The sequence below is a fragment of the Amblyomma maculatum genome, chromosome 2, assembly GCF_055883805.1.
Source record: "Amblyomma maculatum isolate TAMU_Amacu chromosome 2, ASM5588380v1, whole genome shotgun sequence".
Taxonomy (NCBI): domain Eukaryota; kingdom Metazoa; phylum Arthropoda; class Arachnida; order Ixodida; family Ixodidae; genus Amblyomma; species Amblyomma maculatum.
In genome coordinates this window covers 40284402-40300539 of record NC_139345.1, presented here as the reverse complement: position 1 = coordinate 40300539, position 16138 = coordinate 40284402, and the positions used below count along the sequence as shown (strand labels likewise).

Genomic DNA, 16138 nt, shown 5'->3' with positions numbered 1-16138 from the left:
TTCCTGCTCTTCACATGTCCCCGATTAGCTATCGTTCAACCACAGAAAAAAATTATAGGAGCACGGCATTTAGGAACATTGTCAAATATTTTGCAGGTGGATCTGCAGCGGACCTCGGCCTTGATTTAGACGGCGTCAGCCACCTCCGGTCTCTTCGTTATCCAAAATCGACCATACCAAGAAGCGAGGTTCTGCTTAATATCGACCCTATCGTGAACCACTCCGCCATAATCCAGGGCCAATACAAACTAGTCATCGGCACCGACTTGGGCGGAAAAAGCGACCGGTGGATTCCTATGTCCGGTAGTGTTGATCCCAACAATAACGCCGCACGTCGGGCCATGGATGCTTGCAAACACTCGGCCGTGACAAGAGTGTTGTCTAACCATGGTGCCGGGAAGCCTCGGTGCGGCGAAAATGCGCAAGAGCTTCCAGATGGACTTATCTACTCAAAACCACTAGACTGTGGAAGAATTCACGCGCAACTCGGCACAACCTGCAAATCAACCGTGGCTCCCTGCCTCTTCGACATAATTGAAGACCCATGCGAGTATTATAACATTGCGGACGAAAAACCAGAGGTAAAATAAACGGAATAATATAATGCCACTGGTTGCTAAAAATAGCTCTATATGGTACATAAATCGTGCAGCAAAGTTTAGAATAAATAACCAAATAACACTTCTTTCTCATAGTAACAAGTTTAGTCACAAAATTTCCGGCTCGCAGAAGCTTGCACTTGCCATCTGTCGTACCAACACTGGCCAGGAAAGAAAAAAATAGAATCTGGAGGCCAAATTTGAATTCTCACATCTCGTACAGAGCATTCGGTGTGTTCGGTAAAAAAAAGTAATTTTATTGCCGAGTAACCTGTCTCTGGTGCCGCAAGTTATTGCAAAGAGCCGTCACATGTGACTGTCGTCTACTGAAAGTTTTCGCGAACTTTGATGAACTGTTCATTACATGCATTGCAAAGAATCTGTACAGCCGTGTACAAACGTTTTGGCTGATGTCAATTCGGGGAAAAGAAATTATGTCTGCAATGGGTCTCAATAACCAGTGAGGTAGCATTCGCTCCTGCGGATGGAGCACGCATGTCTCATCATGGATATCTACGTTCTTCATTGGCGTTATTTGCCTGACAGCGAATAATCTCTTTTAACTAGTAATCTATACCCGCAAACTTTGGCTCTTTGTTGTACATAAACTAATCACTGCATTAGTTCAGAGATACATATCTGGTAACAATTTTAGTACCTGCAATTCTCCTATGCCCATGGCATATTAGCATATTAATTTTAAATTTTTTTCGTCTCGAAGTGCATCAATAGCTAGGTTCTGTTTTATATGCCTTGCAATAGAGCATGAAATATCCTGCTTGAGTATATGTGACGTGTGCAAGCTATGTACTTGGAGCGAACTTCACAATTGCCGCAAACTAACTCATTTTTTTTTTTTTTTCATCGAAAATTGAGGTTGACGGACTATTCGTCTTCTGCGGCTGAACAATGGCCACTAGGTATACTTTATGGTCTTCTTCAAGCCTCACCTTTGCAATAAGCACTACTGTTCCTTCGCGAAAAGTTTCATGGTCCTCAAAAACAAATATTAAGGTTACGCAGACGAAATGTCTTGACACGTAAGAAATGAGTTCGTGACTTACGGGGGATGTATGGAGTAAGCAGAAGGACGGAAGCAGAAGGAAGGAAGTCAGTAATCGATAATCAATCAAGTCCATAAGTTTTTTTGTGCTATTTTAATTTTCAAGGAAAGCATGTTTTCTATTCCAATAAAGGGCTTCCTCAACGTGTTAGCGGAAGATGGCGGCAAGATATACAAGTCACTGGTAACTACAATTATACCCCTGTCACACTAGCAAATTTAATCTCATTCGTATCGAATGACATTAAATTCTCGTAATGACATTAGCATCTAATGTCATTACGAGAAAATTTAATGTCATTAGGTTCGAATGACATTCTTCATCGAATGAGTTTGGGGAACTCATTCGCATTCGATCGCGAACCGAATGTATACTCTTGACGCCAGATACACAGTAGAAACAAGTAACAACATATTCTGCGCACAGTGAAATATAAAATTAATGTTTCTAGAAATTTGTTTTAAAACCTGTTAATTTAGGTGTAAAATTATTCGCACTGCAGGCTCTAGCGGAACGGCATTACTCTCGGTCACAGCAGTGGTCCAGTAATGGCAGCGACTCACGATCGTTTTGGTCTCTGTGTTCCTTGATGGCCGCATCTCCCCGTATGTTTATCTCGGAACTATTTAAAGTTGTGACTGAGCGCCTCACAGTTTGGGACGTCAACTGGGTGCTCTTCGTGTCTCCGTGCGTCTCCGCACTGTGTATCCGCGCTCCGCTGTGTTCCGCCATATTGTTTATTTACATTTATAGATTTTGTGGGTGGCTCGATACTTGGCTCAGATTTTTATGGCTAAAGCGGTACTGACCAGCCAAAACTACTGTTTTTCGCTTGAATCATCGTACAGAAATGTTTTGATCAGCTTTAAAATGTTACACAGTGATTTCAAACGCCTTTTATGCGCACTGATGTTCATTAAGTGCAGTTTTTTTTTTTTTTACGGCTAATCGTAATTGCCACCATTTGCGAATGACATTATATTTTACCGTGTAGCACCGAAAGAAACCGAATGACATTCGAAGCATCGAATGACATTCGATTCAAATTACATCAAATCTGCTCGTGTGACAGAGGTATTACTGTATGCTTGTTCGCATAAATTTATGGCTGTGAAGTTTGTTCATGCTTTCAATAAAGGGGATGGAAATATGATAAAACACGTTTTTCCTTTCTAGGTTGTGCGAAGACTTCTGTCCCGCCTGGAGTACTACGAGAAGACTGCCGTGTCACCCGGAAACCAGAAGCCAGACGAACGCTCGAACCCTTCACTTCACAGCAACCTGTGGGCTGCGTGGGGCGATGACGATGCAGTAGAGCAGCATTAGGGTTCGGCCTGTTTTCATCGGGAAAATTGATCCAGTTTGCGAACAAACTCGGCGCTGTGGGATTGCTCAGGGTATCTATTCAACACTTGTACGTCGTAAAAGTATAAGGTTGCCCACAAGCCTTGTTTCCCTAGCAAGTCGGGCGATGGCTCGTTCTTTTCTTGCTGCATTAGAAGATTAGTAATGTAGTCATCCGGCAAAAAAAAAAAAGAAAAAACGCGCGTGCGCGCGAGTGTGTGTGTGTGTGTGAGTGAGTGAGTGAGTGTGTGAGTGAGTGAGTGAGTGAGTGAGTGAGTGAGTAGAGTGAGTGAGTGAGTGAGTGAGTGAGTGAGTGAGTGAGTGAGTGAGTGAGTGAGTGAGTGAGTGAGTGTGTGTGTGTGTGCGTGTGTGTGCGTGTGTGTGTGTGTGTGTGTGTGTGTGTGTGTGTGTGTGTGTGTGTGTGTGTGTGTGTGTGTGTGTGTGTGTGTGTGTGTGTGTGTGTGTGTGTGTGTGTGTGTGTGTGTGTGTGTGTGTGTGTGTGTGTGTGTGTGTGTGTGTGTGTGTGTGTGTGTGTGTGTGTGTGTGTGTGTGTGTGTGTGTGTGTGTGTGTGTGTGTGTGTGTGTGTGTGTGTGTGCGTGCGCGCGTGCGTGCGTGCGTGCGCGTGCGTGTATGTGTGTGTGGTTTTGTTCAGTTCGCTTCTCGGTTTTGTCACAATGTTATCGCTGGCGACTTAGCTCCTGCTCCCAAGGAACTCTCCGTTTTCAAATTCGTCGTGATTTGGTCCGTTGTATTGACAATACAGGTCCTGTTCTTAGATTTCACGTTCCTAAAGAGTATTTAGAAAGGACGGCGATTTCTTTATAATAAAATAGTTCCTGTTTGTAGTAAACGTCTGCAGAACGCCATCTTGACCATGCTGTCACCGCGAGTTATAGAAGTTCAATTATAAGGATAAAGACACACATGACTGTGAGCACCCAAGCAGGTGCCTTTTTATTGCGATAGCAATACTGCGCCAGGTTTCGAGCCGTTGCGTATCCCCGGCGGATGCCACTCTTGACCTTGAACAGCCGAGGAGGAGGAGGAGGAGCAAAAGAAGAAGAAGACTGGTAACTTATGCTCGCGCCATACTCTTAAAGGATGAGATAAGTGTCCCCTATAATGTAGCACCTTACACTGATAGGGCGTGATAGGGGAATAATGTAGCAGGCAAAAGAAGCTTCCATCGTTGCTATCGCAATTCAACTAGGGTTAACCAGAGTTAAACCACAACTACTCTTTTTTGTTTAATAAAGTTTGGCCCCGCTGTTGTTTTATGTTTCCTGTCGATTTTATTCTAGCGTTAGCTACACTGGCCGAGTGACGAGATGGCGGAAGTAGAATGGTGGCGAAGGCTGGGCCCAAAAGCGGTTCAGCGGTACCGGATCATAGCCACAGGTCGGGGGGCCAACCACTCAGATTAGGAAATTATACTACTACAAATTAAAAAGTATCAATCAACATAAAAAGAATAGACATTTTGATAACTTCGTTTGTGCATGAGGTAAGGTATTTTATAAATAAATTCTTAACTTTAAAAAAAAATCTTTCAACATTCTTATCGCCCCAGCCCCTTGATGTTGCATCAGTCAGGAGGCGCTGTCAGACGTAACCAAGGCAACGGAGATAACGAAGCTGACGAAGCACGAAACGGTTTCTTATCGCTGTCTGCTGCTCGTCTGCCGTGGTGTGGGCCTTGGTGCGCCCGGGAAAGCGTAATTTAGTTCGCAAGTCTGAAAATGTCCCTTTCGCGAAGATTTTGACGTCCTTGCTGGTCGCTGCTCTGTCGCCGTTTGGTGAGATTTAATATTTCCCTGCAGCCGTGTTTTTTTTTGGTTTCGTCCCCTTCGTCGTGCGGGCAGTGCGAAGTCTTTTTACAGCAGTGTATCACGCTTAGCCTTTTATCGCAAGATGAGCCCGCACAAAGTGAGGAAGCGATGCTCTGTGGCACGTTGCGACAGCGTGGGCTCAACCGTCGGTGTCTTACCGCTTCCTGGCTGATTTTCACCGGTGAGCAGATCTGGAGGTTGCACACAGACTCAATGTATGCTCTAATGCTCCTGTGTTAAGCGCGTTTGTTGATTCTAAAGCTGTCTGGACTGGTGCGACCTTGAAATTGCCTTGAAAACTGCTGTATATAATTTCTTCCGGAGAATTTAAATTTGAAGAGTGATCCCAGTGCTCTATGCTCCACGTATGTTTTGATGCACCTACTAATTCATGACATTTTTATTTCAATTGCAGCTGTCATAGCTTTGTTTTCTGTACATGCATGTTTCTTATCTGGTGATGTTTTGTGGCAGGCACTTCAAGCCTTTTCCATGCCTCGGCTGTGATCATTGAGATGATTAGCGCGCTTAAACAGCGCTACTGTTTGTGCTGTCAGCGGTATGCATTTTTATTGTTGTGATTTGTTGCTGTATTTTATTGGTTGATGCAATAAACCATGATCATGAAAACCATAATTGTTCACTTGGTACACTCTGTGGCGAACTGGGCATGACTGCCCCGTTGCACCAGTGTTTCTGGACCGCACCTTACTGTGCACGGAGGGACAAAGTAAATGGCCAAAGTACTTGCATGACTTGCAGCAGTATTTATATTATGAATTTGCATGCGTGGTCTCTATTTGGAAGTGTTGCTGCCTTTCTATGCCGCCACCTTTGCCAACCACTTTCATTGTGCTGGAGCAACTGCTTATAAACAAGGGCGTAAACAACAGAAACTCGAGTTCTTTTAGATGGCAAAGGTTGGCGCGCGCTTAAAGGCAACAACCTTCAAAAAAAATGCAGGCTCGTCAATGCAACGCGGAGGTTTAAAAAAAAAAGAACTTGTTTATAATTCGCGCCAAAGTGAACGTATGGGTGACGTCATTTGACGTCATGGCCCCCCAATTTTCATTGGTCGCTGGAGCCCATGAGCCGCCATGTATTGTACGTATGGGCGTCTATGGAGCCTTCGCTACCATAGTACATATACCTTGGTGACGAACGACGGATAGCGCGGCGTAATGTTCAAACAGAAAGGGACGCCGGACGCTGGGAAACCTGTTCGGGTGAAGCCTCGCTGCACCCGAAGAAGGGGGGGATGCAGCGACGTGCGCGTAGGTGGGCGCTGGGCGGATTGCAGAAGGTTCGGATGTCATTGGGCGGCTGATGGTAGCTAACTCTTCTTTAATCATGTTGCGGAGAACGGCGTCATTAGGAGGTGCGGAAGAATGATCGCACCCATGTCGACAGAAAGGATTGAGGGATTGAAGCTCCTCACGGATGATTGCTCGAATCATTGCCCGCAGATCAAGGTCAGCAGAGGTCGGACCAGTTGCGAAGCCGGGCTGTAATCGAGAGGACTGCAGCTGGTCGAGGCGTTGACAGGTCGTAATAATTGCATCAACACTTGAAGGATTCTGGGCAACTAAGGTGTGATATGCCATAGCATTGATCCCTTTTAAGACAAGGTGCACCCGTTCAGGTTCCGTCATGGTGGGACTAATGCGCCGACAATGTGCAAGAACAGCCTCTGTGTAAGACGCATATGATTCATCGGGACCTTGAAGGCGGGAAGCGAGCTTGTTTCTCGCGGTCTCAGTTCGAACTGCTGGGTCGGCGAAGTATTGTCGGAACTGCTGTTTGAAAGTGGTTCAGTTAGTAGCGTGGGGTTCGCGATTAATGAACCAGTTTCTGGCGACCTCAATGAGATAGAACGAAACGTTGAGGAATTTTAAAGCATCGTCCCACCGGTTATAGGCACTGCAGCGTTCATATGTGTCGAGCCAGTCATCGACGTCTTCGTCGCGACGACCAGCGAACAGCGGCGGGTCACGTTGACGGGGGGGGGGGGGGGGGGGGGGCAGAGTCGGAGGCGTCGGTGCAGCCGAGGTAGAGGGTCCGGCCTGGTCGGGATTGCTCTCGGTGGACATGATTATGGTGGAAGTTGCCAAACGGTGACCGTAACGTAGCTCCAGAAAGAGGCAGGGCCCAAAGCAGCAAGGGGATCGAATTTGACCTCCACCACTTGTGAAAGAAGGCTAGGTTGAGACGGCAAGGTCGTGACGGCAAGGCCAGCGATGCCTTGTCTAGCGTTTTAATCCGATGACAAAATCCCAGGCGCGTGCCGGAGCCGGTGCCACGGGACGATGAGGATGGTATGTACAAATGAAAGAGGAAGATCAGAAATGAACAAATTAAAGAACATCCACGGAAGGCTTACACTATATATATATATATATATATATAGGGGAAATGAGGGTGCTCGTTATAATACATTAAGCAAAGAAGCCAACATTCGGCGAGGCCAAGGAAAGCATAGAGGATTGTATTTTATGTCTTTTTTTTTCTCTTATATATATATATATATATATATATATATATATATATATATATATATATATATATAGTGAAAGGGGGTTTTTACTGTGTTTTAACAGGGATAATGGCCTTCTCGAAGTTGCAAGGCGAACCACACAAGAACACAGCTAGTCTAGGTCTCCACAAGCGAGCTCGAGCAGCGCAGCGGCACTTCGTCGTCCTTACCCTCGTCTTCGTGGTATTCTCGCCTACTTCATCCTTGTCTTCGTATATCCTCGTGTAGTTCACTACAATTTCCCCCGGAGCGAGGAGGAGCCATCCTGGCGACCTATGGTGAGGGCAAGAGGAGCGGATCGTAGTACGTTTCGAGGCGGCTCACGGGCACAGTTTCGCGGCCGCGATGACGCATGTCCGAAGAGGTAGTGAGTGGCTCCACGATGTAATTCACAGGGGAGGTTTGACGGATAATGCGGTAGGGGCCGTGATACTCGGTTCGAAATTTTGATGACAATCCCGGTGGGGTGCCGGGAACCCAAAGCCAAACAAGGGATCCTACAGGAAAAGCGTGTGGCGTCTGATCTTTGTCGTGGTGATGCTTTTGGCGGCCTTGAGATTCCGATGTAAAACACCGGGCCAACTGGCGACATTCCTCCGCATGTTTGGCAACGTCTGAAAGGAGAGTACACTCGGAGGAGTCGGGACGATATGGTAAAATAGTGTCCATCGTGGACGACGCCTCACGCCCATAAAGGAGGAAGAAAGGGCTAAATCCAGTAGTCGACTGAGTGGCGGTGTTGTAAGCGTATGTAACGAAAGGAAGAACAGCGTCCCAGTGTTAGTCTGATCGGCGGCAACGTACATCGACAGCATATTTCCGAGAATACGATTGAAGCGCTCAGTCAGCCCGTTAGTTTGAGGGTGGTAGGCCGTTGTGGTCCGATGTATGATGCAACATTCGGCCAGTAAAGCTTCAACGACGTTGGATAGGAAGACGCGTCACTCAGCAGCTCTCGCGGTGCGCCGTGGCGAAGAACAGAATGATGTAGTAAGAACAGGGCAACTTCACGGGCAGTAGCGGCGGGTAAAGCGGCGGTCTCGGCATACCGGGGTGAGGTGGTCGATGTCGACGATAATCCACCGGTTCCCAGAATCCGTGCAGGGAAGTGGCCCGTAAAGGTCAACGCTAATGCGGTCAAAAGGGCGGGCCGGGCATGAAAGTGGTTGTAACAGGGCCAGAAGCACGAGGTGTGGATGACTTCCGGCGCCGACAGGCGATGCAGGAGCGGACGTATTTGCGAATATAACCGTACATGCCACGCCAATAGTAGCGTTGAGAGATTCTTTGAAACGTCTCGACTACACCAGGATGGGCACACTGAGGGTCGGCATGGAAAGAGGCGCCAATTTCATGTCGTAAATGGCGGGGAATGACGAGAAGCCACCGTCGACCATCAGTCATATAATTGCGGCGGTAGAGAAGACTGTGTCGTAGGGCAAAGTGTGGTGCTTGACGGCGTAAAGCCCGAGAAGGTGCAGCAGCGTTAGGAGAAGTGGACACGATGTCGATACGAGATGCGAGCCACGGGTGTTTGCGCTGCTCCGCAGTCATGTCAGCGATGGTTAGAGAGGAGAGGACGGGATCAGACACCGTGGGGCAAGCAGGTTCGTGGAGAGTGGAGAACGAGACAGTTCGTCGGCGTCCATGTGTTTACGGCCAGCGGGATATATAACGCGGATGTCAAATTCCTGTAGGCGGAGAGCCCATCGTGCGAGGCGGCCGGACGGGTCTTTCAGAGAGGACAGCCAACATAACGCGTGGTGGTCAGTGACGACGTCAAACTGGCGACCATAAAGGTAGGGTCGGAATTTTGTTAATGCCCACACAATTGCCAAACACTCCTTTTCCATAACTGAGTAGTTGCATTTAGCTTTAGAGAGGGCACGACTCGCGTACGCGACGACGTATTCGTGAAAACCGTTTTTCCGTTGTGCCAAGACAGCTCCGAGGCCAACGCCACTCGCATCAGTATGGACCTCGGTGGGTGCTGTCGGGTCGTAGTGGCGAAGGATTGGTGGCGAAGTCAAAAGACGGCGCAATGCGTTGAGCGCTTCGTCGCACTCGACCGACCACGCAGTTAAGTCATTGTTTCCTCCGAGTAGTTTCGTCAGGGGTGCAATTACCGAAGCAAAATTCTGCACGAAGCGCCGAAAATAGGAGCATAGACCTATGAAGCTTCGAAGTTGCTTGAGCAAAACCGGCTTAGGAAACTCCGCCACTGCGCGCAGCTTGGCCGGATCAGGGCGGACACCTTCCTTAGAGACGATGTGCCCCAAAATAGTTAACTCCCTGGCACCGAAGTGACACTTTTTGAGATTCAGTTGCAGGCCGGCGTGAGTAAGGCAAACCAAAACTTGCCGCAAGCGCTCTAGGTGCGTAGCGAAGTCGGTGGAAAAGACAACAATGTCGTCCAAGTAGCAGAGGCAGATGTGCCACTTGAACTTCCGCAAGATGTTATCCATCATCCTCTCGAATGTGGCGGGCGCATGGCACAGACCGAAGGGCATCACATTAAATTCATAGAGGCCATCCGGCGTCACAAATGCGGTCTTCTCTCTGTCACAGGCGGCCATTGGTACTTGCCAGTAACCGGAACGTAAATCAAGAGATGAAAAGTACTCGGCACCTTGGAGGCAATCAAGAGCGTCGTCTATACGCGGAAGGGGGTAATTGTCCTTGTGGGTAATTTTGTTGAAACGCCGGTAATCGATACAAAAGCGAAACGAGCCATCTTTCTTTTTCACTAGCACCACTGGTGAAGACCAGGGGCTTTGTGATGGACGGATTACACCACGTTGTAGCATGCCCTCAACTTGCTCATTGATCACGCGACGCTCTGCCGCTGACACACGATAGGGGCGCTGTCAAAAAGGCGAGTTAGAGCCGGTCTGAATGTGATGCGCGACTGTGGAAGTACGGCCGAGAGGTGTGTGGGCGGCGTCGAAGGCGAAGCGAAATGTCTGTAAAAGGGCCACAAGCTGCGTCCGGTAGGTGGAAGGAAGAGCGTCATCGATGGCGGTTCGAAAGAAGTCGTCTGGCAACGAATCACGCGTCGCATCGGACTGCAGAGCATCAATGTAGTTACCACGGCTGGTCTCGGAGGCATCCAGTCCAGAGAGAAGGTGGGCTGGTTCAATAGAACCGGGAGATTCCCCACCTAGCAGAGTAATCGGGCGCGGAGACGGATTGTAGATGAGTAGCTTCGTGAAGCCACCGTGAACATCGAGAACAGCAGATGGCAGCGGCAGGTGCTTGCGGTGGATGAAGGATGCAGACCGCGTAAATAAAACACTAACGTCTGACACAGCAGGGCACAAAAGAGGCACAAGGGCACAAGCTTCTGGAGCCACGTCGACATCTTCAGCAATGGTGAGCTTTTGAGGACACACTGAACGGTTGTCGTCGGACAGTGCGTCGCACAGTGCAGAAAATTCTACTTCAGCTCGAGCGCAATCGATCACGGCGTTATGTTTAGACAAGAAGTCCCATCCGAGGATCACGTCGTGGGAACAAGATGACAAAACTACGAACTCGACACTACAAAATACCTTCAATGACGACACGCGCTGTACATGCTGCTAAAGGTGCAATCCTCTCTTCACTGGCAGTGCGGAGTGACAAACCGTTAAATGACGTCGTAACTTTTCGTAATCGTCGGCAGAGTTGCTCATGAATCACTGACACTGCAGCACCCGTATCGACCAGCGCATATACGGACAGACCATCGATAGAAATCATTATAACGTTCGTGGGCGAAGTATGAGGCCTTGAGCTTTTCGCGGAGTACGCAGTTCTTGCCTCAGGAACCGCGGAGCTTAGTTTCCCTCGTCAGCAGGTGGTGGTCGACGGCGCATTGGTGACAGTGACCGGCGACGCGGAGAAGAAGAACGACGGGTTGTATACGAACGCTGTTCTGTGGCATACGCAGGCGGAGAGTGGGCAAAACGAAGCAGCGGTGGCGAGTAATCAGAAGACGCAGGCTCGGCCATGCGACGACGACATCGACGGGCCACATGTCCAGCGAAACCACAGTTGTAGCAAATAGGACGATTGTCCGAAGTACGCCAAGGGTTGTAATAGCGCGGAGGGGGAAATATATATATATATATATATATATATATATAGAGAGAGAGAGAGAGAGAGAGAGAGAGCGGGGCGTTTGCCAGTGAGGTATAGCCATGGAGAAGGAGAGCGAATTTGCTGCCAGCGGCGCAGGAGAGCGGAGAAGCTTAACTTATCGGATCCCGAAGTAATTGCCTAGCAATTGGCGGTTAAGCGTAAGAAGAACGAACATAAGAAGGCTAAAGGAGCTGGGAAAGCTAAATAACCAGCTGAACCTTAGCTAACGCTACGTATATCCTGTCATAACCGAGCTGAGTCACTGCCATTTTTTTTTTTATCCATATCCGGACACGTGGCACGCATAGACCTCCATCAATACGTTTTCTACCTTGAGCTTGTTTCCAGTTTATGACATGTTTATTCCTTGATTGGTACTGCCTCAAATTGAAAACGCTCTAATTCATATCAAAAAGGTGACTATTTCTGCTCACACCAAACAGTTGACATCGCCTTTTTTTTTTTCTTTTTCGACGCTTTCTTTTTTCAGGAACTTTCGATGAAGTTTTGTGCTGGAAGTTCCGGTTACAGTTCCCTGCACCTAAATATCTTATAAAAGAAAATGCACCAATGTGATCAAGATACTCTGGATGCATGGTGTTTAGTTTATTTTCATATACCGCTTTTTCACACACCTCAGTCTGCCGAAAATTGTGCGCATCAAAGAATTCATGTCGCCGCTAAAGTGGCTCACTGGCGGGGCCCATTCATCCTGACGGAGTTCAAGAAGTGGCGCACGGCCGCTTGCATTACTGATGGATCCAGTGGCAGCGTGTCACCTTTTAGACACATCTAAAAGACGAAACGAAAAGGAGGTAACTAAAACGAAATAAGCACAAAGATAATTAGTTTAGCCAAATAAGGATTTTTTGGACGCACACTTTTTGCGGCATCCTGCTCAGCACGAATCGCACATGAATGAAACTACTAACGCATAGTCAAACAAAAGTGCCCGTTCTATACCGTCAGATATCATTATTATTTATGTATAAAAGCAAGGGAAATCAAGGAAAGAGCGTAGAAGTACAACGATTTTTTTACGTGTTTTAAAAACTAACTTGGCCCCATTTCTGTGCGACTGTAGCACCCATTTATTTCGTTTAATCTCTCTTTTGCGCATATTGTGTGTGTGTGTGTGTGTGTGTGTGTGTGTGTGTGTGTGTGTGTGTGTGTGTGTGTGTGTGTGTGTGTGTGTGTGTGTGTGTGTGTGTGTGTGTGTGTGTGTGTGTGTGTGTGTGTGTGTGTGTGTGTGTGTGTGTGTGTGTGTGTGTGTGTGTGTGTGTGTGTGTGTGTGTGTGTGTGTGTGTGTGTGTGTGTGTGTGTGTGTGTGTGTGTGTGTGTGTGTGTGTGTGTGTGTGTGTGCGTGCGTGCGTGCGTGCGTGCGTGCGTGCGTGCGTGCGTGCGTGCGTGTGTGCGTGTGCGTGTGCGTGTGCGTGCGTGTGCGTGTGCGTGTGTGTGTGTGTGTGTGTGTGTGTGTGTGTGTGTGTGTGTGTGTGTGTGTGTGTGTGTGTGTGTGTGTGTGTGTGTGTGTGTGTGTGTGTGTGTGTGTGTGTGTGTGTGTGTGTGTGTTCAGATAAACCGGTAATCGAGGTTCCATGACCATCTATTGTTTGCATTGAAATTTTTATATTTGGTGAACAAATGTCTCGACACAAAGGAACGAAGCTTAGTTTTGCAAAATAGAGTAGTTTTCTCGGAAAAAATGGTATACCACTAGATGTGGAAAACGCCGTTTTTGCCAGGTCAAAAAGTTGCAAGTTTGGAGGCTTGCTGCTTCCGCGCTATCATCTTATCATCTATTAATTTTTAGTCGCTAAATCTATGCAACTTTTACGTTTACAAACTTTATTATAAACCCGTTTTGTTGTCCCAGTTCATTTAACAAAAAAAAAATCGTAAACTTTTCATCAGGAGCGAAAAGCTGCAAAAATATCATTTTCAGCCTTGCATACTGGCAGGTTGACTTCAATTGTTTACACCAAACTTTTTTCTGTTTATTATGCTGGTTACATTCTGAATATCAAACAAAATTTAGAGCTCTAGACAGCTAGGTGTATTCCCCACAAGGCATCAAAATTACCAGAAATTTGAAAACAGCTAAAAAGGGCAACTTTGACTCCAGTTTTTAAAAAAACAAAACCTCATCTTCAATTTTTATAAAATCCCTCGCAAGAATCCTCAGTACCTCAGAAATATAACTGATTAAAAAATTGTTCAATTATATTCTTTAAACGTATAAAATTAATGTAAGACTTAGGGCTTGTCCTGAAGATTGTCAATATTCAGTACTACAATTTGGCACGATTCAATAAAGTGAGGCCACTGAAACATTCTGTATATATTATTCAGTCCTTGTTCTTTATTTCTGAAAAAAAGAAATATGTAATCTATAGAATTGTCCCTTTTTTCTCTATGTTATATTTCAGTCAGCCTATATTCAAAAATATAAAATGGGACATTTTGATTCCAATTTAAAAATCTATCCGTACTTCAATATTTATTAAAATCACCTAAAACAATCCTAAGCACTTTATAAATATTGGGAACTAAAAAGTATTTCATTGTATAAATTAAAAATATAAACATAAATATCAAAAAAACTTGAAGTTGGGCTAGATGGTGCATTGTAATTTGACTGAAGATGAAGCGCACGGGAAGACGCACACAAGAGAAGAAGACACAGGACACGCGCTGTCCTGTGTCTTCTTCTCTTGTGTGCGTCTTCCCGTGCGCTTCATCTTCAGATAAATATCAAACTGAGCGCAATTTTTTATTCTATGGAAGTGATTAGGGCTTCCCCTTATGAGTAGGCGTCAAACTTCGAACTTAGTATTTGCTGCATTTTGTTACATTTTATCTTATGTAATATTCAAAGACATCTTAATGCTAACCATGTTCTGCTAGTTGACACGGTTGATGATATCTTAAAATGGAATAAATTCGCTATTTGTGGCAATTTCATGGAAGAACGCAAGTGACAGTGAAACTTTTTCTATATCCTGTAAATTTTTTTATTGAAAGTAGCAATTGTATTCAATCTAGATCTTAAATATTTTATTTAATTCCTTGCTTATGAAAAATTCAAAATGTCCTAATTTTGAAAGCCATTTTTGAATGTACACAAACGTATAATCATAAGAAAAGCGCTTTACAGCATCACAGTTTTGGTGGAGTTTTGTATTTCTTAATGGGAGCAGCATGAATGAGCTGAGATGACGAGTATTCTGGTCGATAGAGCTATCTAGCCCATAGAAAACGCGAGCCAACACGGAACGACCCCGCCCTCTACCTAAACTGCAGGTGACGCTTTGCAGGTTAGGTGGACGGTGGGTTCGCTCCGTGCTGGCTCGCCCGTTTTTTTTCTGCTAGAGATAGCTCTGTCGACAAGAATACTCATCATCTCGACTCATTCGTTCTGCTTACATAAACCAATATTCTAGCAAAACTGTCATGCTTCCAAGCTTTTTGTGTATGACTGTACTTAGGTGCAATTTACAAAAATCGTCCTCAGAAATGTAGTATTGTTAACTTTTGTCATAGCCGAGAAATGAAGTAGTATTATTAAGAACTCGATTGAATAGCGCTGCACCCCGCAATAAAAAAGATTACGGGATAGAAATAAAGAGCGAACTTCACTTGCGTTCTCCCATGAAATTGCAAGAAAAAGCGAATTTATTCCATTTTAAGCTATCATCAACCCTGTCAAAGCAGAAAACGGCTTTATAAGTATTAAGATGGCTTTGGATATTGCATAAGATAATATGTAACTAAATTCAATAAATACTTAGTCAAAAGTCTGATTCCCACTCCTTAAGGTGAAGCCCTGGTCACTTCTATAGAATAAAAAAATTGCGTTCAGATTTATAATTTTTATATTATTAGTTTACTTAATGCAATACCTTTAGTACCTGACATTTGTAAAGTACTCAGCATTGTTAATAGTTGGTTTCAATAAATATCGAAGTCGGGGTATATTTTTAAAATAGAATCAAATTTGTTCATTGTTTATATTCTTGAATTTTGGCAAAATTAGAGGTAATACGGAAAAAGAAGGGACAACTCTAGAGTTAAATGTTTTTCCAGAAATAAAGAACAGATCCTGGATAATACACACAAAATGTTTCAGTGGCAACACTTTATTGAGTCGCGCCAGAATGTACGGCTGAATATTGACAACTTACAGGACAAACGCCAGAATTTATATTAACTTTTATAACTTTAAACATCATAACGCAACACTTTTTTAGTGCGTAATATTTCTGAGTTACTGAGGATTCTTGAGAGGGATTTTAATAAAAAGCGAAATTGTTTTTCTTTTCACTGTAATCAATGTTGCCCCTTTTTTTGCTATTCTCAAATTTCGGGAGATTTTGATGCCTTGTGGTGAACACGCCTAGCTATTTAGAAGTCTAAATCTTGTTTGAAATTAACAACGTAATGCCGTATAATAAAGAGAAAATTGTTTGGTGCAAACAACTTAAGTCATCGGGCCAATATGTAAGGTTGAACACGAACCTGCAGCTCATGGGTCCTGAAGCAAAGTTTACGATTTCCTATTAAATCAACTGCAACTATAAAACTGGTTTCTAATAGTTTTTGTGAAAAGAAAAGTTGCATGGACTCTTTGAGTAAAAAGTAAAAGGCGA

The 16138-nt window shown here is 45.3% G+C and overlaps 1 protein-coding gene across 1 annotated transcript in view; it reads left to right on the top strand.

The window, feature by feature from the left end:
- Positions 1–2989, top strand: part of LOC146198466 (arylsulfatase B-like) — a 33983-nt gene extending 30994 nt beyond the window's left edge. Inside the window, exons 8-9 of the mRNA XM_084591906.1 lie at positions 97–581; positions 2840–2989. Of these exons, the coding sequence (XP_084448032.1) occupies positions 97–581; positions 2840–2989 (635 nt within the window). The remainder of the gene's footprint in view (positions 1–96; positions 582–2839) is intronic.
- Positions 2990–16138: the final 13149 nt, after the last annotated feature.